Genomic DNA, 23,212 nt, shown 5'->3' on the forward strand with positions numbered 1-23,212 from the left:
TAATAGGATAATTTATTTATTTAGGTTATTCATGACACAAAGGCTTGATGGGGAGAAAGATGTTTAAGCATCCCAACTAGTAAACCCCTCAGCACCTCAAAATCTGTGTGTCTTTATGCAATTGTGATACACGTTCTGTTGTTTTATTTACGATATGCATTAGATAGTTTTGTATTCTGACTGCTTTTGATCTCTGAATGTACAGCAGGCAGAAAGTCAGATCAATAAGCAATCCAAAGTAGAAGGAGTACGAAAAGCAGAGCGCCCAGTGCTTCAGCTTCAGATGCCGCTGCAGCAAGGGTCCCAGACAGGAATGAATCCAGATTATCGTACAGGAACATCAGGACAAGATCTCTTTATGTCTACTGGCTCTGCAGTGTCTACCTCTTCAGACTTATTTTTAAAACGTTCATCAGCTAGCACTCCAGGAACAGAATCTTCTAGTGACATTTTCTTCAAACTACCCCCTCAGTCTCCATCCCAGGAGCACTTTCCCAGTTCACCTGCATATCCACTGGACCCCCGATATCCGTCTTCCATCACGCAGTCTCCGGTATCTAGTGGAGGCTTTCAGACTTTTTCTGGGACAGAGCATCAGCATTCGCTGAATACACAAAATACATCTCAAAGCATGGACTATCAGACTTGCCGTTCATCCACTCCACATCATCAACCAGAGTCCTTTATCAAGCCACGCTATCCTTCAGGATCCCTAGATAATCTTTCATTGGTTGGAAGTCCTGGATCAAGGTCTTGCCAGCAGTCTGAAAGTTCAATTAAAATTGAGCCGATGATGTCCCCCACTCGTTACGCAGATCCAAAGAGACAGACAGATGGAGCGCTTCTAATTAAGAAAGATGATGTTGGATCTCCTAGTTTTTCACACAGTGCTGGGTCTGATGGAACAAACGAGATGAAATGCGATGTGTTCAAAGCACCCTTAACCCCTCGTATGTCCCAGTTAGAACCTCACAGTCCTGCTCCATCACATAGAGACATACACATGCAAGCACAAGTGGCATCACCTCAGCATCATTCAGAAATGTATAGGCAAACATCTACAACACCATACACAGATCCTTATTCCCAGCCACCTTTAACTCCTAGACCTCAGCCAGTAGAAGGTATATTGACTTCTCGGCCACTGTCCTCTGATCCTTTCAGTCGTGTCCCTACCAGCCCACAGTCACAAGGGAGCTCTCAGTCACCTTTAACACCTAGACCATTGTCAGCTGAAGCCTTTTGTCCATCCCCAGTCACTCCACGATTTCAATCCCCAGACCCATATTCCCGTCCACCTTCTCGGCCACAATCACGGGATCCATTTGCTCCTCCTCACAAACCACCTCGTCCTTCAGTCATGGAAGGGGTGTTCAAACCAGCTGCACAAATTGCTCATACTTCTGGAAGTGCAAACTATCCACAGTCTATGGAAGTTCACAATAAGGTACAGGCGAGCCAGCAGCAGGCATCTTTGTTTGCTAGATCACCTGGGACCAGTGTTTATCAGAGTTCTCAAAACCAGTCATGCTTCACTTTTCCTCATTCTCCTGGAGATGGTGTAAAAAGTTCTCCTTCTCATCAGCCCCACATGACACCATCCCATTCAACAAACAGTCATTTTACCCCAAGCAAACCACAAAGTTATACCTCTCCCAGTGGCAGTACAGCTACCTCCTTTCACCCTGCAAGTAGTCCACACTCATCTGGAAACAGTAGCACTTCAGAACTTTATGCTCAGTCCCCACTCCGTCCTTCTTCAGTATTACCCCAGGAAGCACCCTATCAATCCCCTGCTTCAAGCCAGCGCACAGGCCTTAATTCTCCAGCAGAGAAACAAAGGGAAGATATGTCTGCCATTGCTAATTCTCTTGGCAGTACCACGAAGGACGTACCGGAACTACAGGGAACCCCTGAAGCTGCTCTGAGCAATTTAAGCCAATCTGAGCAAGAGAAACAAAGACAGGTATGAGTGTTTTTGGTTTGATGGTACATTCCTTCCTTATTACTAGATATGTTTTAAATACTGAAATGTCTTTATACTATCTAGCGTCAAAGATTGCGAGAGCTTCTTATCAGGCAACAAATCCAGAGGAATACTTTGAGGCAGGAGAAAGAAGCTGCTGCTGCTGCTTTAAACACATCACAGCCAGGGTGGAGTGGAGAACCTGGTGCTCAGAGTTATGAGTCATCGGGACGACTTGCTGCATACCCAACACAGGTGAGACTTCTGTCCTAATGTTTGAAGATGTGATATATCTAAGAGGTCTGGCAGGTCAAAGGGGTATTTTTCTGTTTGGAAGGTTGTGTTATTTAAAATAAGCATGCTGGGTTTGAGTAATTGCCTATGTATAAAGAGCTGTAATATTTACTTACTGTAATATTATTTACAACTAATAATAGTGCAGGTCCTGAAGATAATCTCCTTTTTATGTTACTGCTAATGGTTTAAGAGGTTGGTGGATTTTTGCTTGTTGATTTTTTTTTTTTTTTTTTTAATCATATTTTTTTAATTCTGCAGGTTAAAAATGAAATCGGAGTAATTCCACCCTCTCCCGGTGCTCCCAAAGGTCCTGGACAAGTAGTAACATCACCATTTTCACAAGAGGAGCGACTGAGTACACCTTTGCCTTCTCCTTCACCTGCCACTGTGGATATTTCTGTCAGGTACTTTATTTTGAGGATGAAAGGATGGTGTGAAATTCCCAGTCCTAATAATCTGAACCCTGTACCCAGTCAAAATGTTGAAGGTTTTCCTTCAGTTTTCTCTAATGCCAGAGACTTTTGCTTGTAAGAAAATATTGTGGTTTTGGAATATTGGTTTTAGAAATGGAACTGCCTAAGACTTTAAACAGGCTACTTGATAACTGCACCATTCTATTTTTAGCTTATTGATCTTTATTGTGACTTGTCAGACTACAAATAAGGAACGATATGGGATTTTTAAGAATATAGTCCCCTAGTCCCCTAGCTGCTGCTTTTATTGTCCTCCTCAAAGCGTACCTAAACTCATAAATTTCACTTTACACAAAAGGGTAGATAACCCTTTTATATAAGGTAAAAATTCTGTTTTAGTTCCTCTTTACCTATAACTTAGGCCTATGTCACACTAGCAATTTTGTAGCAGTAAGACAATCTCTCAGCTTTTTTTTTTAATTAATGTTATGCTTTGCAGTTGATGATGTTGACACACTAATGAATTTATACTTGTGTAGATGGGCATTGTAGCCAGCTACAACAGGAACTCTGTATCCAACTTTGAATAGTCAGAGAAAACAATTCAGAGAATTCTGGCTGCTACAAATTGCTGTTATATAGTTGTTTGTGTGGCAAAGGGCCTAAGGTAATACATTTGGTCCACTGTGACCTCCTCGTAAATGGTGATCAAATGGTCATTTCTGCCTTACATATTTGTTCCAGACCAGAAACTGGCTAAGGAAAGAAGGTGAGCATTTTGGCAAAAGTCAGCAAATACAGGATCTGTATTTCTGTTATCCCAATATCCTGTGATGTCTATACAGTTTTGTACTTAACTCCAGGATAAAAAACACTGCCCTGGAGATTAATTCTTTTAGCGGCAGTTTATGAAGTTAAATATGTTATGCTGAGTGTGTTAAAGTACCAATAATAATTGTAACACTTTTTTTTTTTTTTCCTTCCCTTAAGGCATCCTTCGGAAACACCCCAGCCCTTCTATTCAAGAGGATCATACCCTGACCAGCAAAATGTCTGGCAGTCACCAGTGGCACAAAGGACTATGACTCCTGTTAGATTTCCAGAGGTAAATCGTCCTCCACAAAGTCCTACAGTGGGCAGTGGAGGAATAGTGCGTTTACCATTTCCTGGAGATCAGGTTCCTTCTTCAGTCACTGTTGGTGGGGCACCCTATATTGAACTGCGTCATCATGGACAGAAGCTGCCGGTCAGTGGTCCCTTTTCACCACCTGGCTCTCAAAACAGGCCCCGCTTTTTTTTGCCAGCTGATGGTACCAACTCCTCCTTAATGACAGGTGTAGTTAGAGGTGATGGTAATCCTTTGCAAGTACCAGTAATAAGGAATCAATTATTACAGCCTCAGAAAATCATGGCTACTCCTCCATCAATTCCTCAGGGTAGAAACATTATTAATGTGTCACAGCCAGTTCAGACTAAAGTTGATGCTGCTCCAGAAATCCCTCCACAACAAACAGGTGTCCAACTTCCTCCAGCAGCCACGCAGCCTGAAAATTCAAAGGAAGTTTCTGTCGCTGGAATTGGAGCTGGTAGAGTACAGTGTGAGGAACCTCCAGAGCTTGATGTTGATTTTGATTCACACAAAGACTTGGAAGATGATGACTTGGCCAACTTGAGCCTTGACGTTGCTAAAGCTGATGATGATTTAGACAACCTTGATAACCTTGAGACAAATGATCCACATTTAGATGATCTATTGAATGGTGATGAGTTTGATCTCCTTGCTTATACAGACCCAGAGCTGGACACAGGAGACAAAAAAGATATTTTCAACGAACATTTACGTCTAGTTGAATCTGCAAATGAAAAAGCAGAAGAGGAGGCAATGCTTAAAATGGACCCAGTTGTAGAGACGAAAACAGATCCTCTGCCAAACAAATTGCAGCAAGATTTGCAAGCTAAAACAGAATTAGAAATAACCAAAGATAAACTAGCAAGTGACTTGGGACTTGGCCTTGATAGCTGTGAAAGTACTTCTCAAGTCACTTCCAGTGTGGAAACAAATCACCCTTCATATACAGGTGATTTAAAACCAAAGCTAGAAGATGGTGGCTTGAAGGCTAATACTTGTCAGTTTTCTGCTAGCAATTCTGTCAATATTAAAACTGAGTCATCCCTTGGAACTGAAAAGGTTTCATTAGGCTTATTAAAATCCGGGTCAAATCTTCATACTTCTAGTACAAATGTTGTTCAAGCCACAAACCAGAGTGGCTCCCTTTTCCCGATTAAAGAATCCTCGGTTATGGCTAATCCAAGCAGTTTAATGTTGGGGAAATTTGACTTGGATGAAGGTCCACTTGGCCTGCAGTGCAATCGGCAGTCTCCTAGTGATGATTTAGATAAGATGGAGAGCTCTCTTGTAGCTAGTGAACTTCCACTCCTAATGGAGGACCTTCTAGAACATGAGAAAAAGGAACAGCAGAAAAAGCAAATGATGACAGCACAGCATCCAGAGGGTGTACAGCCTCATTCAATGTTAACCAGTTCAGCCATGCCAAATTCTTCAGCACCTCACCTTCAACAAGATGGACATCAAGCAAATCTAGTTGGAATTGGCCTTTTACCTAGGCATCAGGGTACAGGTTCTGCTTCACAGCTTTTATCTCCTCCTCAACAAATGCAGCAAAGACTTGGTGTACAAAGTAGTTCCACACTAGAGTCACCCATGCATGTCAGTGCTAACCAGAGTCACTTGCTTGGTGGGCAGCATTTGGTACAAACTGGTGGACATCAGCAGCAAGCTCTTTCTTCCAAGCCAATCTTGGGTCAGCAGATAATAATGAAGCAACAACAACAGCAGCAGTTGGTTATGCAGCAGCAACAGCAGCAGCTGACAAACAACTTTTTCCCAGATACAGGTATGTTTTTGTTTCTATTTAATATACAATGCATCTAGTGTTAAAATCTGCCTTTATGAATTTCTGGTCCTGATTCTATCTTTACATCTCTTCCGAAGCCTATAAAATTTGGGTGCACAGATATATAATTTGTATGTAAGATAAAATTTTAACTTTTGGCAGTTTTACTTTTATTAATACTTTATTTGTTGTCATTAAAAGCACAGCTAATGCACATGAAATGTATGCGCCGTGCTTGGCATGCTTTTTCCCTGTCACATCCTATTTTTTGTTTAAATTGCCCTAGTGATGTCAGCTTCCTATAATATGAATGGTGCAGACTATTTAAAATTGTCCAGTAGCAGAAATTGAACTTTACTCGGTAGGTTTACCCAAACCAATGTTTTACATTTCTGCTATGCCTGAATATTTAATACGTTATTTTTAATATGATTTCAGATCTTGATAAATTTGCAGCCGATGACATTATGGATCCTATTGCCAAGGCAAAGATGGTGGCTTTGAAAGGAATTAAAAAGGTTATGGCTCAGGGTACCATTGGTGTCACACCAGCTATTAACAGGTATGATATATTACTTTAATCTGTTTACTCTTTCCACCTGTTTATCATCCCTAAACCTGTAAGCTCCCTACTTTTTTTTCTTTTCCAATTTGTGTGCACATATGAAAATGACTTACATTTTTTGTCCATTAAAGGACAATTGTGACCATAGTACAAGATATCCTTCAGTTCGCCCCCAGCCCTTTGTGTGAAACCCTCCTGGATACATACTTATCTTCCTTTCTACTTCACTGCTCTTTACTGTGTGGTCCTGTCTGACCCTGTACAGCTTGTTTCCTGAAATATTTCATGCCAGGTCCTCTTGGTGACGGCCCTGCCACAAGTAGTGTTTTCTTATTAGTTTTTCATAAACTCTCACCTCTACCAAGCAACCAAGGCAACAGAGGAGTTTTTGAAGGTACAAGCTCTTTACTATTTTGATATCCAGCAAACCTGTATTTTGCATTTGATGGGATAGTAAAATGTGTTACTATGTGCTGAATTTAATTCTTAAATTTTTTCTTTTTACTACTGTAATTCTATGCACAGCAGTAGAAAAGCATCATTATGCCTTGTCAGGCATAAAAAACAAGAGCTCCAATGCATTTAAATGTTGTGCATTTATGCATATTTACAGTGCTCACTAATGCTTGTGCACACTAATGCTCTTCCTTCTATTCTTCCGCTTCTGGATGATCTTCGGCCATCTTGATTGGCTGTACCAAGAATTTCGGGTCTGGGACATCGCCTGGCTGTTTCTGCAGTAATGAACATTGCATATTGCAGCCTGTCTCAGCAAGTAGATGGGCTCACATATCATGCTTAGGATGTTATAACACAAATTTCCTGAAAAATAACTATCATTCAATATTTCTTCGTTATTACTATGACAATAAACATACATGAAATGCTAAATATTAAGCTGAGAGATTTTAACTTGAAATCTAGCTTTCTACTTCGGCCATTAGGAGGCGCTGTGTTCGCATAAAGTGTAAAACTCATCTGCGACAGGATTTGTAACACAGCGTCATCTACTCAAAAGTATAAATTACTTTGACCTGATTTTTTTTCCTTTTTGGAATAACATAACACACCATGGATGCATTCACAATAAGTTATTGGCATTTGTTGATTACTGGTTTGAATGTTGGCAGTGAATGCTCGCACATTTTGTGTTTAGATTTTCCTTCTTCTGAAAATGTTACTAGCTAGGTTGGCATGCTGACCCCCTGGAAAAAATACCTTAATCATAATTGTGCAGGTCAGGAAATTTGACTTTACTTTCTTTTTGGATGTGCGCTATAAAGTATTTAAAGTATGGTGTTTTATCATTAAAGCCTGGCAGCTAGCGTATTAGGAAGAAATTTCTCTTTTAATGTGGTCACTCTCTTCTGCTTAAAGCAGACGTATTGCCAAAATATTTACTTTACATAAAAGGGCAGATAACCCTTGTATGTCCTTATCGCCACATTAGAGCCTCCTGGGATAGCTACATCATGCATCCCAGGAGGCTCTTGGATGCTCCCCCCCTCCCCTGTAATGGGGAAAAAAATGCAGATCTCACGCATGCGCAGAGAAATCGGCACTCCACCACCCCTCCCCCTTTACAGCAGGCTTCATCACCCAATCTCACGCCTGTGCAGTTCGAGAATGCGTGACGTAGCCAGAAGATGGCCATGATGGCGTGGGATGGAGGGATCTGCGTCCATGCTCTTAGGATAACAGTTCAAGAGTAGTTTAGTATTTGTAGGTATTATTCTTGAGGTAGGATTGTTGAGTTCAGATTCCATAATTTTCCTGTGGTAGGTTTGCTTTGAAATGAATAGGGTGATAATGTTGCTAAAGGTTTGTTCTATTTTTTGTGTGTGTTTGTGTATATCCATATCTGACTTTTATATTTTTTTTAAATATTTTTTTTTTTTGTTTGTTTCTCTGTAGACAACAAGTTTCCATTCTTGCTCAAAGACTAGGAGTTCCTGCACCTACAGAGTCCACTACCCAGGGGCTGCCAGGTACTTCACAGGTAAGTGAGCACTGAACATTTGTGAAGTATTGCTTTGTCTAAGAGAAATATTTGTAGTCTACACGGCAGTTGTAAGCAGCAATTTTTTGAGTCTTAAAACTTTATTTTTATTGTTGAAGCCTTCTGTGTTTTAAAGCTACAGCCAACACTTCCAACCAGATCTCTTTAGTAGCCTTAGACAGGAGTTGAAAAAGAGAAAAAAAAATAGGGTTCCCAGAAAGCCACTTAAACCTGTTAATTTGGCTGTAAATGCACTCTTTTTTTTCCCCACTCTTGTGATTGCACACCTATATTTGTGCCAAAGTGACCCAAAGGCTACCTGTGCTTGTTTTTCCTGCAAATAGAGACAATTAAGTCACATTGCCTAATATGTGAGAAATGCAGTTTTGTGGAGTGGGACCTACTAGTTTTCTTTTGCTATAGTACTAAAACCCTCCCACTCTCCTTTCCTACAGAAAGTGTGCGTTTCTGAACTTACATAATTAACTGGTATAAATCTGCCCAGATAACACACTTGCAATGGTAGAGTGTAGTATGAACACAGGCAGCAATAAAAGATGACTATAAAGATAAATAGCGTTATAAATTACCATAATGTAAAATTAGGGAAAATAGTTCTCATGGAACCCTAAAATTTTGTTAGACATACACTTAATCACACATGTGTTTTTAAAACTTGCATATGTAAAGCTGCGTACACACGTCAGATTTTTATCGCCCGATAATCGGCATCGGCCAGATATCGGCCGAAAATCTGCCGTGTGTACAGTCGGTGTCGTCCATCGTCCGAACGACTGTCCTGGGGGATCCACGGACAATGGACGACAACAGATCTTAATGAAAGGGAAGGGGGAGAGGGCGCAGCAGAGTGGCGCTCCATCCCTCTCCCCCTTCCCTCTCCATCGCTCTCCCCCTCCCCTCTCCATGGAGCATGAACGGTGCTGTATGTACAGCACCGTTCATGCAACGTGCAGTCCTTTGTCGTTGGAAAGGATCGTGAAAGATCCTTTCCAACGACAAAAATTGCACGTGTGTACGCGGCTTAAGTTAGCCCCTACAGTGTATACCTCAAACTGTCTTTATGTCCTTTACTTCATCCAGTCAGATCCTTCCTATATGTTTCTGCTTTAACTCATTTGTGAGACCCTCTGTCTTTAGGCTAGAAGGCTTTATTCTTTGTAGGCTGTCACTATTTAAATAAAGGTGCTTTATGTGTTAATGTTACCCTTTATTTGTCTTCTAGGAAAGAAGCAGCATAGATCCGACTCAGCCTCGTCCCAACCCACCTGCTATAGTGCAAGGAATAATCAGTAAGTACCCCTTTTTGTTTTTAAGAAAAACATCAGTGCTGAAGTTTTACTTCCACATTGATTTGTGGCAATGAAATATATTGGCAAAAAAATCTACTTGTTTAAAACCATGTAAATTGGAATGTTTTGAGTACGTTAAGTTTTTTTCTGCTGCAGCATAAACACTTTGCTGACACTTCTCTTTTGAAGTTCTCTCATTCATTGAGTCTGCATCTTTGCATTTAAAGTATCATATCATAGAGTTTGATAGATAATATTTTCAAACAAATTTAGACAGTAGTCAAAATATATTGCACGGCAAGGGAGCTTTTGAACTGGAACAGTGAATGCAGACTTGTTTTGTCAATGGATTCATTCTTAATGATGAATCCAGAGCTACTGGGCAGTAAAAGGAAAGGTGACAGACTGAGCTCATTTGTCACTCTTCTGTTTCCTCTCTGCATGTTGCTTGTTAGTGCATAAGGACTGCAGCACACAGGATTTGCTCTTTGGACTGCTTCTCCTTCCACCCATAGTCTAAGCTTTGCTATGAAAGAGAGATTGTAGATTTTGATTTTAATTTGCACTTGTCTAAATGGGTCACCAATTTGGTGCATTCAGCTTTAAGTATAGCTTTTAAGTATAGCGTGATTTTTTTTCCACTTCAAGGTTTTTTGTTATTTTTTCAACAAACAGTACAAAGTAAAAGGCAATCATAGTGCTATAGGATAAGTGATAACAAGCATAATATATACTTTGATATATCACATAAGGAGATATATCATTTTATTATTGTAAACTTTAAGACTTGTGACCAAATAAGGGCTGTTGGTCCGTTGTGTGTTTTTGTTTTTTTTGTTTTTAAATTACATTTTTCAAGAATAAAACTGTTGTACGTTTCTGTCCCTTTGCCTAAAATTTATAATTGTGTTCAAACCACAGCAATGTATGTTACCTATTCATTTTTACCATATTGTAGATGATACAGACCCACACAACTATGAAGAGTGGCTCTTGCACACACAGCAACTCTTACAGATGCAATTAAAAGTACTGGAAGAACAAATTGGGGTTCACCGCAAGTCTCGCAAAGCTCTGTGTGCTAAACAAAGGACTGCAAAGAAAGCTGGACGGGAGTTCCCAGAGGCAGATGCAGAGAAACTGAAGTTAGTTACCGAGCAGCAAAGCAAGATTCAGAAACAGCTGGACCAGGTAAAATGATTGGCTTATTCATAGTCCGCACTATGGAAGGTATGGGCTTGTGTTCTAAAGACCAAAACTAAATTGGTATCATGCAGGTCTAGGCTTAACATATCTGTAGTGTAATTCTGCAGTGATTTCATAGAAATCTTGACATATATTTAGTCAAAAGTTAGAGAGTGACAAATAATGCCAGTTAACAGAATATTTTTAAATGGCACTATTTGAAGACGACCTGTGATTGTCATGCAAACACTTGAGTGTTCATCTCTTCTGTGAACCAGCGGATAATTTGAAGAACTTAAGATTGTGGGCAGCAGTAATTAAGGCTTATAGAAGTGTAGTATTGTTTAAAGTAGTCTAGAGGTGGAGCTGCAGCATGTTTTAGTCTCCAGATCCATGAAGTAGGCACTGTTTTTATCTGCAGTCTTAAAACCTTTGGTACTAATATTAAAAAACCCAAAAAACTGGCATGTTGAGCTTGCTTGGTCATTCTTTCCTATCCCACATTCTTCAAGCATATGTGCAATGATTGAGGTAACCCATCCCATCACATTTAACTATACAGGTTGTGGTTACTTTATTACTGCATTTACTGTGAAATGCAATAATTTAGCTAGTTTACTTTTTACTTAAAGGTAACATTTGAAAGTAACTATAAATATTGGGCTATATAAATGGATTTAATCTCATTTGGAGGTTTGTTTGAAATTGTGTATATTTAGTATGATAAATATTGCTTCATTAACTTTTTTTTAATGTATGATTTATTTTTTTTTCAAGGTTCGTAAACAGCAGAAGGAGCATACAAACCTAATGGCAGAATACCGAACTAAGCAGCAGCAACAACAACAAAGCTGTGGTGTACCTAACAGTCCCCGCCAAAACACTCGGGTTCTAACCAAAGTCCCAAGTCAAATAATTGCTGGACATGGTATGCAGCAGCAAGCAACTGCCATGCAACACAACCAGCTAGTTGGACAACCTGGAGGCTTGCGTGGTCTGCAAACAGGTTTGTCTATTCAAGCTCAGCATGGAACTTCTTATGTCAAGTCTGTATCCCAACAACATCCAGCTCAAGGAAATAACCCAGCTGTCCCTGGAACTTCCAGTGGTTTCTTTTCATCTGCTCCAAATCTGCAAGGTCTTACCCCTGAGCAAAGGATGATCCAAGAGCGCCAGCTTCAACAGCAGAGAATACAGCTAGCACAGAAGCAGCAGCACCAAAATTTCCCACTGTCTCCTCAAAATAATGTGTCTCAAGCAATGTTAGGCAAGCAGCATGGAGTGATAGGAAATTCACACGGGCTGGTGGTACAACAAGCAACCTCACAAACGCCACAGACCCTTATAGGACATTCTCAGGCATCTGCTTTACAACATCATACAGCTCAACAGAGACAGATGTTGATTGCGCAGCAGCGTGTTTTGGGATCATCACCAATGGCTCAACAACAAAATATAGTAGGACCTCGTCTTGTTTTGTCCCAGACTCAGCAGAACATGGTTGGAGTATCTCCTCATATGCAGCAGCAAACTGTATTAAGTCAGGGGGGCAACACATTATCCCAGATGCCAAGTACAGGACAAATTCAATCCACAAACCAAAACCTTCCTGGTCATCCACAGAGCATTCACACTCAGCAGGTTTTGAATGCTAAAGATACTATGAGTGACGCCTCGTTGCTTCAAGAAGGTTCACTTGAAACTCAAGGTCAGCAGCAGCAACCACAACAACCAACTTTAAGCAGTGCAGGAATTTCTGATCCTAGTGAATCACAAAACCAAGAACAATTAAGCCAGGGCACCTTGGGATCCTTGAGCCAGGAAACAGATTTGCAGTCTCTAGAGCCAGCGGAAGATGGGCAGCAGATAAACCAATCTACTGAACAAGAACAGGGTCTATTTAATTCATCAAGTCCACTGCAACAGTCTGTAAGACAACAACAGAATAATATACTTTCTCCCCAACAGCAAAGCCTTGGGACTCCACAACAAGCTCTTGGCCAGGAAAACCCACATATGGCTGCTCCAACCACACAACAAACGAGTGTAATTCAGATGCAGAACGTACTGGGGCAAAATTCTATACAAGGACCGGCAAATGAACAGGCCAAGGCTAATGTTGGCCAGCAACTCTCACATCCGCTAGGTCAGCAAAGACCAACTTTAGGTGGCCAACAGGCTCCTTATGCTAACCTCATGGCTTTGCAGAACACCCAGCTCATGGCTCAAATAAGGGCTCAGCTACAGAGTATTATTGCAAAAAATCCGCAGTTGAGACATTTGACACCTCCACAATTGCACCAGTTGCAGGCTATTTTAATTCAGAGACACCAACAGGCTCAGGCTCAAGCTCTTAGGCAAGCCACACAGCAAGATAATGTGCAGCCTGTTGCATCTCATGCTGTGATACAAAATGGAACACCTGGTAGTCAAACACCATCAAGAGGTGTTTTCTCAGGTCAACAAGTTGTAACAGTTGGGGCTGAACAAGCAAATTATACAGAGGATAGCACTTCTGTTACTGTACAGAAATCGGCTCCAGAAAGCACTAGTGAAATTCCTCAAGCAAATGAACTTGACCAGAGCGCCTTGTTAAAATCTCCTGGTGTTAGACATGGTGTTGGTCAGAACCAAGAATCTGCTGCTAACCAGCATTCCCAGACTACATCTGGCTTGCGTCATCTGGCTCAACAACCTCCACCTCAATATAGAATGCCCCAGCAAGCATCCTCTAATCAGCAACAGATAACACAATATACGATGCAACAGCAAGTACAACAACATCAGCTTCAACAGAATCAGACTCAGCTGCAGCAGACACAACAGGTTCAGTCACTTCAGCAAATACAAACGCAGCCACAGGCAACCCAAATGCAACACCAAATACAGCAAGTCCAACAAATCCAACATCAGTTGCAACAAGTGCAGCAGACCCAACAATTCAAGCAACAACAGTTGCAACAACTTCAGCAGACGCAGATAGTACAGCATCAAATGCCACAGGTGTCACAGCAGCGTCAGCAAGTTCAGTTGCAACATCTACAACAAACACATCAAAATCAGATTACACAAAATCAGATTACACAACTGCAGCAGAATCAGCAGCAAGTACAGCATCAGGTGCAAGCACAACAACTGCAGCAAGTTCAGCCTCTGCAACAAACGCTTCAGCAAGCTCAGCAGCAGCAAGTTCAGCAGTTAAAGCAAACCCAACAACAGCTTCAGCAGTTCCAACAAAGTCATCAGCAGACTCAGCCACCCATACAAACACAACAGATTCAGCCATCGCAACAGGCACAACCAGTTCAAACAGTGTCACAATCTCAACAGATGATCCAAACACAGCAGCAGCCGCCACAAGCATCGCAACAAATTCAACAGCAGATTCAGCAGCTGCAGCATCAATTGCAGCAGATTCAGCAGTTGCAAACACAACAACTTCAGCAGTTGCAGCAAGCACAACAGACTCAACCTTTGCAGCAGTCACAGCTTCAGCAATTGCAACAAGCATATCAGCAACTCCAGCAATTACAGCAACAACATCAACAGCAACTTCAACAATTGCAGCAAGTTCAGCAGCAGCAGAAACTGCAGCAGCTACAGCAGGCTCAACAACAGCTGCAGCAGCTTCAGCAAATGCAGCAAACCCAGCAGCAATTGCAGCCATCACAGCAGCCGCAATTGCAGCAGACACAACAGCAGCAAATTCAACAGTTACATCAAAACCCACAACAGCTTCAACTGCTACAGCAACAACTCCTGCAACAACAGCAAATACAGCTCCAACAAAAACAGCAACAGGTACAACTTGCTCAGCAAACACAGCAAGTTTTAGATACACAACAGTTGCAGCATATGCAACAGTTACAACAAACGCAGCAGCATCAACAACAACATGAATATCATAACAAACAATGTTCCCTGCAGCATCAACAACAACATATGCAACAGATGATTCCAACACAGCAACAAATTTTGCAGCAACCAACCCTGCAGCAAGTTAAACATCTATTGCCACATTTGCAGCAAACTCCATCTCCAGCTCAGCAACATTTGCAAGGGCAACAAATACCCCAGTTGGATGCAGCTAAGCAGCAAAGTGAAGGACAGCACGAATTAAATCAGCTGCCACATGCACTTCAGCTTCCATTGTCACAGCAAACAGATAACAAGCAGCAAGAATCACAAAATCAACCACAGACAGATAACACACAACCTGATCAAATGCTTCAATCTCAAGTCAAAGATTCCAGCCAAAGCATGGAACAAAATCTGATGCAGAAACTTCCACAAACTGAAACACCACAGACTCAGCAATTACAGATACAGCAGGGACAACATAAGCCACAGTCATCTTTTGCAGGGTTGCCACAGCAGATTACTGGTCAGCAGCATTTGCAGCATGTCCAGCATGCACAGCAACAAACACATCAGGCATCTCATTTGCAGCAGGGTTCACAGAGTCAAGTAGTACCACAGCTACAACAGCAGCCACAATCTCAGGCAGCTGTAATGTTACAGCAGTTTCAGCACCAGGTACCTCAACAGCATAACCTTCAACAGCCTTCACAGTTGCAGACTCCAAGCAAAACCACACAGATACAACTCCAACAACTGCAGAATATTCAGGTACAACAGCAGCTTATCCAACAAGTAGGTGCACAGAACCCACAACAGATTCAACAAATGGGACAAGCACAAAATCAAATGCAGCAATTACAAATTAAACAGCAAGTGCATCATAAACAAGCTGTGCAAATGCAATTGCAGCTTCAACAGGCACAGCTACAGTTAGCTCAGCAATCTCATGATGTAAAAGGTCAGTTGCAGCAAAATGTAGTTCAGGTCCAGCAAGTGCAACAAACACAGCCACAGCAGTCTTCTCAAGGTCAACCCCACAATATGCAGCAGTTGAAACAAATTCAGCAGCAGAAGTTACAGCAGATTCAACAAGTGCAACATATTTTGCAGTTGAAACAGCAAATGCTCAATCAGCCACCCCAAAGGCAGCTTCAGTTACAACAGCAGATACAAATGCATTTGCAGCAGCTACGTCAGCAGCAAGCACAGTTACAACTTGAGAGTCTACAGGAGCCAAAGAAAGAGCCACCTGACTCCTCTGCTGAATGTTTGGGAGCAACAACTGTCTCACAGTCAAAAAGTCAGAGCACTTCCCCAGAACAACATGTCCAGACTTTACAGCATAGTGCTGAATTGCCAGATGCAGTGACCAGCCAAAGTCATAATTCGGAATCTTCACTCCCCAGTACACCAACTGCTGTTCAGAGTGATACAGCAGTTCAGGTCTCTGATGCATCAGATAATAAATCAGTAGAAGTAACAAACTATGACACTTCTGCCAAGGAATCCAAAGATAAGGGATCTCCCAAGGAGATTAGTGGCCAGCCAGGCCCTGATAATGCTGGGGACATGCAGATAAGTGCATCAATTCAGGAAGAAAGCATGGAAACAGAAGACCAGCAGACTAGGAGAGAGATCATTCTTCCTCAAGAAAATGGAGAAATGATACATCCACCTCCTAAACCAGAGAATGTGGAACAAGGTGTGTCTGGCAGTCAAGATGTAAAATTTGAAGCAAATGGTGACGTAGCGATTGTTGGAGCCAAAGGGGAAGCTGGACATCTTTTACTGCAGAAATTGCTGCGTGCAAAGACTGTGCAGCTTGCTTCACAGCGCTCTGCAGAAGGTGTTCATTCAGACATCAATGGCCATATAGATAGCAAGTTGACTGTTCTGGAGCAGAAGTTGCAAGCTGCACCTCATAATAAAGACGTAAGTTGATGATAATTTATCTTGGTAAATATTGAAATGTAGATTACAAGTTACTGGAACATCCTTACTGGAGGGGCACTTCTTTTTTTCTTTAACCTTGTTTCCATTTATGTATTTGTATGTTGTTTAAGGACCCCTGTGCAAAAAAAGCCATACCAAAGCCAAAAAGGACACAGAAGACTAATGAAAAAGTTCCAAATTCCCGTAAAAAGATTAGAAGAGAAGACAGCTTAAAATCTCCAGATGCGATTGTGAAGCAGCTGAAACAGGTAAATGTGGTAATTGCTAGTTCTTTTTTCCAGACTCTAAATGTAGCTATCCTTTTATCTATAATTGTCGGTGTTGCAATACTATGTGTGTATAAGGCTAGGTCTACATGGACGGTTTAAAAACGCATGTAAACGTTCCTACCACCTTTTTATGCATTTTTTTGCACTTTTACAAGCGTTTTAAAGCTTGCCGTGCTTTTACATAAGCCTTTTTAAAAGTTTTCCTTTTAACCCCTTTAGGGAATGAGTACAGGGGTACATAGAACCATTCCCTGAACCGGTTAAAAATGTGTGTAAAAAAACCAAAAAAAAACCAGGCTTTAATGTTAAAGTATTTTATTAAATGTGTGTGTTTTGTGTAACTTAATTTTTTTTTTTTTTTTTTTTTACAGGTTATCCCACAATGAAAAGATGATTCCCCACGGCTGCATTCATGACATAAGCACAGCCGTGGGATTCATGACAGTGTGGGATCCTCAGGAACTATAGGGTAAATGAGGGCAAGTCTCCTCATTCACCTATATTGCTCCATGATTGGCTGAGGAAAGAGAACCTGATGACCCTTTCCTCAGCCTAGTCTCCCTATTTAAGTTTACCGCTCCCGCAGCCCTAGAGGAACTGTGGCATGTGTTCTGTATCCAAGAACACATACCACAGTTCCGCTAGGGCTGCGGGAGCAATCAAGAAAATGAAACTGTCAGCATAGCAGAGTTCTGCTCTGTGATTGGCTGAGGAAAGGGAAATTTCAATGACGTTTAAGCCGTCATCAGGGTTTCCCTTTCCTCAGTCGATCAGCGCTAAAGGTGAATGGGGACAAGTCTCCCCATTCAAGTCTAGTGCTAAATGGTTGAAAAAAAGGAAAACCCTGATGATGGCTCAAGTGTCATTGGGGTTTCCCTTTCTGCAGCCAATCACAAAGCACTAGAGGTGAATGGGGAGACTTGTCCTCATTTGCCCTCTAGTGCCCGGGGATCCAACCCTGTCAGGAGTCTAAGGGCTGTGCTCATGTCATGAATGCAGCTGTGGAAATAATCCTTTCATTGTGGGATAACCTGTAAAAAAATAAAAATAAAAGTTTGTTGCACAAAACACAAATTCAATAAAATACTTTAACATTAAAGCCTCGTCTTATTGTTTACACATATTTTTACCCCCCTTCAGTGAACGATTACGGGGTTTTATGTACGCCTGTACTCATTCCCCAGGGTAGGATTGTGGAGATCTGGGAGTCTTCTTAATAAAGAGGGCTTCCAGATTCCAAAGTCCTGGCTAAAACTCTTATAAAAAGCCCCCAGTGTTTTCAATGGAAGCTTTCAAAAAAGGTTAAAAACGCTTGTAAAAGCCTCCATTTAATTCGATGGGAGCGTTTTCTCCTGTTTTCCCACATTTACCCTGGGTTTTAGTATTTAAAACATTGCAAGGAACATTCTCTATACCGCCAAAAACGTGCCTCAAGGAAACCTTGTGGTGTGGATTAGCCCATTGGAATTGCATTGGAATTCCAAACATGGCCTTTTAAAGCCTCAGGTTAAACGCTGTGGAAAAACGTCCGTGTAGTCTAAGCCTAACTGTCACATTTCAATATTTATTTTGATTTTACTGTTGGGTAAGTCTGCTTTAATATGATAATTTAGTTATTTAGTTTTTAAATTTATTTTTTAATTCTAAAACTTTTTATTTATTTTTCACAGCAGGGAAGAATTGTAAGTCCTCTTAAAGTGATTCCTTCACTTCTTGACTGGTAGAAAAAGACATTGCTTCCAGACAGGGTGTCAAAAGTCACTTTCTAACAGCAACAAAGACAGAATTTCCACCCCTACTATTTTTTACTTGAACATTTAATTCCTAATAAAGACTGAACTGAAAAAGTAAACTTTATCTTTTGCAGGAGCTTGCTTTCTTGCCACTGGTGGAACCTTCAATCACTGCAAACTTTAGCCTGTTCGCTCCATTTGGCAGCAGCAATCCAGTTAATGGTAAAAGTCCATTGAAAGGCACTTTTGGTAGTGGAGCCCTGGATAGCATTCCAGATTACTACACTCAACTGCTAAGCAAGGTACCTGTTCATTATGCTTGTAAAGGTATCGCATGATTTGACAGAATCGTTGTTTATGTAAGTGGTAATACATATTTACTTTTATATTTTTCTTTAAAGAGTAACCTCAGCAACCCTCCCACTCCACCCTCATCGCTGCCTCCAACACCACCGCCATCTGTGCAGCAGAAAATGGTAAATGGTGTGACCGCATCTGAAGAGCTGACTGAAACAAAGAAGGAATCTGAGAGCAGCACAGAAATTGAGGTTAAAAAAGGTGTGATAAGTGTTTCTGCCGAAGTGTTTTTTCCTGAATTGCTGTGAGGAGTATTTGACTTTGTCAAATTGTTAAAACTTGCATAGGAAAAGGTGATTTTCCTGCAACCTATGTGTAAAATGTAATGTTTTATTGCAAGCACAACTCTGGTTTGTAGCAAGTTGTATTGTTTACAAATTTATAAATATAAGTTCTATTTTATTTAAAAAATTTTTTGTATGTGTTTATGTTTGGAATAAAAAGAAAATGTCTACACCCCCTAATTTTCAGAATGAATACTGAAGGGTGTAAATTGTAAACTTCATGAAAGCACCCACATGTTTTTCATTTTTTTCCAGGCTCAGATGAGCGCAACTTGGACCTTTTGGCTGCCCTTCCCACTCCCCCACACAACCAGAGTGAAGATGTCAGGTAAGAAAAGACATGGCCAAATAACTTTTCTGCATTTTTATAAAGAAATGGTCGTATATATGATCTGTGGCGAGAATAGTTTTAGTGTGATATTTGTTTTTTCAGGATGGAAAGTGATGAAGAAAGTGATTCGCCTGACTACATTGTACCAGCTTCCTCACCTGAAAGCATTATTGGAGAGGACACACAGCGGTTCCCTTCATTGTGTGATGTGAAAGAGGAGGAGGAAGAGCGAGCCTTATCACCAGTGATACCCCTTATTCCTCGTTGTGCCATACCAGGTAAGTTCCTCAAATTTGGTTTAGTTTCTGATGTGTAATGTGTAGCTTTTGGATCTTGAAAAATGCATATCGTTTTTGCACATGCATCTAAAATCTTTGTGTCTTTGTGAAAGTGTTTCCAGATGTAAAACCTGCTGAGGCTTTATCTGCTCCACCGGAGTCATCTGATAAACTAACACTGAATGCTGCTGGAGGAGCCATATCATGGGATAAGGGCAAAGGCAGCGAAGTCTCCGTTATGTTGACCGTGTCTGCAGCAGCAGCAAAGGTTAGTGCAGCAAGTAGTACAGAGGTTTGTTTACATGTTTACTACTATTCCGTAGTAAACAATGGTATCTATGGTAATATAAAATTATGTACAATTTTTTTACGGACAGAGCTTAAAATATTATTTTATGTCGGATATATGAAGTATTTATGTTGGTTTTGCAGTTGGCAGGTAAAGTTCTTGGTTCCTTTTGTGCATGTTTTCAGTCTGTTATTTGCTTTAATATGTTTATAAAAAGAAGCCAGTTTAAATCCTAATAGCTCAAGTGAATGAGTCAAATCAGTGACCTCATTCCCTTTTACTCCATATAAAACCATACCAGGTTTCTGTGAGACAGAGACTTAAAGTAAGCTGCTTCTCCTGTGCTTTTTTGGGAAAGCCTCACTGTTCTGCAAATCCTTTGTCATGGCATATCTCTTGTATGAAATGGTTATTTGTAAAACAAGGCAAAATTTTATTAAAATAGTCAAAAACTGGTATATTCCTTTTTTTTTTTTTTTTTTATAATACTGACACCAAGCAATTATAGTTACTTATTAAAGGCAGTGGGTATATTTTACGTATGTAAATATGTACATAACACCTAACCTTTGTTTATTAGTATTTATCAGTTTTGTTAGAAAAGAGTCCTTTTGTTAAATGCTTTAGGCTGCAGGGGAAAATAAGTACTCTGCAAAAGTTAACCCTATTGTTATATATTTTAAAATACTTTTGGTTTATTCTATCTTCAGAATTTGAATGGTGTGGTTGCAGCTGTTGCTGGATTACTGAGTATTAAGTTACCAAACTCCTATGAGGTGCTTTTTCCAGACAGTGGCTTGAAAACGAATGTAGAGGTGAAGAAACCTGTAGATCCTTCCGCAGAAGGTAAGTGAATTTTTTATATGTGTCCCTACATTTAAATCACTGGTTTTGCAGTCATGGTTTATTGATCTGTTACAAATTTTCATGTACTTGACATAGGTAAACATATGTCTTTAATCATAGCTTAAGCCCTAAACTGAGCAAGAGTTATCAGTAGAAGCAAACCATATCTGGTAACCCATGGCCCCTGATTCCTGCTGCAGTAAACTAAATTCCTTGCTGTTTTTAGGATGTACAAACTTCAACAAACCCTGATACTGCCAAAATTCAAACATACAGCATTTCTGAGTAGCTTCTCTTCCTCTTTACTTAACATGCTAGCATAGTTAAGTCATGTAGAAATTGAGAAAACCTAGTATCCCTTCCCTTCAACCACAGGATGGTGATATGCAATCTGGAATGTTATCTCTTGGTATTTAGGTTTTGTAATTTTCTGAACCTTAGGTTCGTTCCTCTTTAACTGGAACACTTGTTTTTTTTTAATGTGGCACTATTCAGCTTGTAATTTACTTTTATATTCATCTTTTCGATACTATTTTCCAGGTGAAGCCAGTGAGAAGGACAAATCTCAGCCTGGAAAACTAGAGAACACAACTGATTGGTTGAAGCAACTTGATGCTGTACTTCCGGGCTACACACTGAAAAGCGAGCTGGATATCCTCACACTTTTGACACAAGTCAGTATTTATATGCGTCTAATTTTTAACTTGTTTGTCCCGGGTTTGTTTTTTTTCTATCAGTAATAGGTTATACCCTATCAATACAAATGTATTTGAAACGTATATAATAATTTCCTTTTGTTTATTTTTTTTATCTAGACATTATCTTTTATTATCTAGAAATGATAACCGATTTGAAATGTTGTTTTCGTTTTAGGAAGAGACTGTTGTGGAAAAAACAGTAAATCACGGTTATGTTAACAATGTGTCTAACCTGGATGTACGTCAACTTCCTGTGTTGCCTGAAGAAACCTCCCCACCACTGTCTCCATTTGTCCCATCACCTTCAAGTCCCGTGGAGCCTCCTGCTGCTGAACCAGAGCCAGTTCTGCCTCCTGCACCTAGTCCTCTGCCTCCACCTCCTCAGTCTCCAGTTATTGATGAAGCAATGGACACAAATAAAATTAAGCAGCGAGCACGTCCTTTGGATGAAAGCATGGAGGAGCCACGTCCTAAAATAAAAAAGTGGAAAGGAGTTCGCTGGAAGAGACTACATATCCTGATAACCTTCCAAAAAATTAGCACACGCCATTGTGAGAAGGAAGTGTGTGAAGTTATTGAAAGACTAGGCACAACTCTAAAGCCTGACACATTGCCTCCAGATCTTCGAAAATGTTGCTTCTGCCATGAGGAAGGCGATGGTGCTACTGATGGACCGGCACGTCTTTTGAACTTAGATCTTGATCTCTGGGTGCACCTTAATTGTGCTTTGTGGTCTACAGAGGTTTATGAGACACAGGGTGGTGCATTGATCAATGTAGAAGTGGCACTACATCGTGGGTTGCTTACAAAGTGTTGCCTGTGCCAGAAAACAGGTGCCACAAACAGCTGTAATCGAATACGCTGCCCAAATGTGTATCACTTTGCCTGTGCCATTCGTGCCAAGTGCATGTTCTTCAAGGACAAGACCATGCTTTGCCCAGTACACAAGTTAAAGGGGCCTTGTGAGCAAGAACTAAGCTGCTTTACTGTCTTCCGAAGGGTTTATATTGAGAGAGATGAAGTGAGTCAAATTGCAAGCATCATTCGACGTGGTGATCGTATCCACATGTTCAGAGTTGGTGGGCTGGTTTTTCATGCCATTGGTCAGCTTCTGCCTCATCAAATGCAGGATTTCCACAGTGTGACTGCTCTGTACCCTGTGGGATATGAGGCAACTCGGATTTACTGGAGTATGCGCCATAGCCATCGCCGATGTTCATATCGCTGCAGAGTATGCGACAATAATGGACGTCCAGAATTCTCTGTACAGGTCATTGAATATGGCTACGAGGATGTCATTATGACAGATTCCTCTCCACAGGGTAAGTTTCTGTAACTAAAAAACTGTATTATGGAATGCATTTCTTCTTTGAGTGTTTTTAGACTGTTTACATACATTCAGCTCAATTTATTCCTAAACTGAGAGAGATGTAGTGTAAATACCATGATCATTGTTCAGGCCCATTGCCTAAAGTCACCTTGCTTCCTTTTCTTCCGATATGAGTAAATATCCCTTTTTTCTGTGATAGATTTGCATATTTCTGTACACACCAGACAATTACAGGCTACCAAACACATGTTGTGTTTCCCAGAGTCCTGCCCATAATCAAGGTCTACTTTAAAATCATATTTGTCTGCAGTTGTCTGAGTAGTGTGATGGGCT

At 40.7% G+C, this 23,212-nt stretch overlaps 1 protein-coding gene across 1 annotated transcript in view; it reads left to right on the forward strand.

The window, feature by feature from the left end:
- Positions 1-23,212, forward strand: part of KMT2D (lysine methyltransferase 2D) — a 71,866-nt gene that overhangs the window by 39,084 nt on the left and 9,570 nt on the right. The window contains exons 31-48 of the mRNA XM_072409299.1: positions 206-1,966; positions 2,051-2,221; positions 2,522-2,667; positions 3,667-5,591; positions 6,030-6,153; positions 8,071-8,155; positions 9,399-9,465; positions 10,424-10,656; positions 11,428-16,443; positions 16,575-16,712; positions 18,601-18,768; positions 18,868-19,024; positions 19,363-19,435; positions 19,541-19,716; positions 19,830-19,984; positions 20,716-20,851; positions 21,392-21,525; positions 21,725-22,871. Of these exons, the coding sequence (XP_072265400.1) occupies positions 206-1,966; positions 2,051-2,221; positions 2,522-2,667; positions 3,667-5,591; positions 6,030-6,153; positions 8,071-8,155; positions 9,399-9,465; positions 10,424-10,656; positions 11,428-16,443; positions 16,575-16,712; positions 18,601-18,768; positions 18,868-19,024; positions 19,363-19,435; positions 19,541-19,716; positions 19,830-19,984; positions 20,716-20,851; positions 21,392-21,525; positions 21,725-22,871 (11,812 nt within the window). The remainder of the gene's footprint in view (positions 1-205; positions 1,967-2,050; positions 2,222-2,521; positions 2,668-3,666; positions 5,592-6,029; positions 6,154-8,070; positions 8,156-9,398; positions 9,466-10,423; positions 10,657-11,427; positions 16,444-16,574; positions 16,713-18,600; positions 18,769-18,867; positions 19,025-19,362; positions 19,436-19,540; positions 19,717-19,829; positions 19,985-20,715; positions 20,852-21,391; positions 21,526-21,724; positions 22,872-23,212) is intronic.

Source organism: Pyxicephalus adspersus, chromosome 1, assembly GCF_032062135.1.
Source record: "Pyxicephalus adspersus chromosome 1, UCB_Pads_2.0, whole genome shotgun sequence".
Taxonomy (NCBI): Eukaryota; Metazoa; Chordata; class Amphibia; order Anura; family Pyxicephalidae; genus Pyxicephalus; species Pyxicephalus adspersus.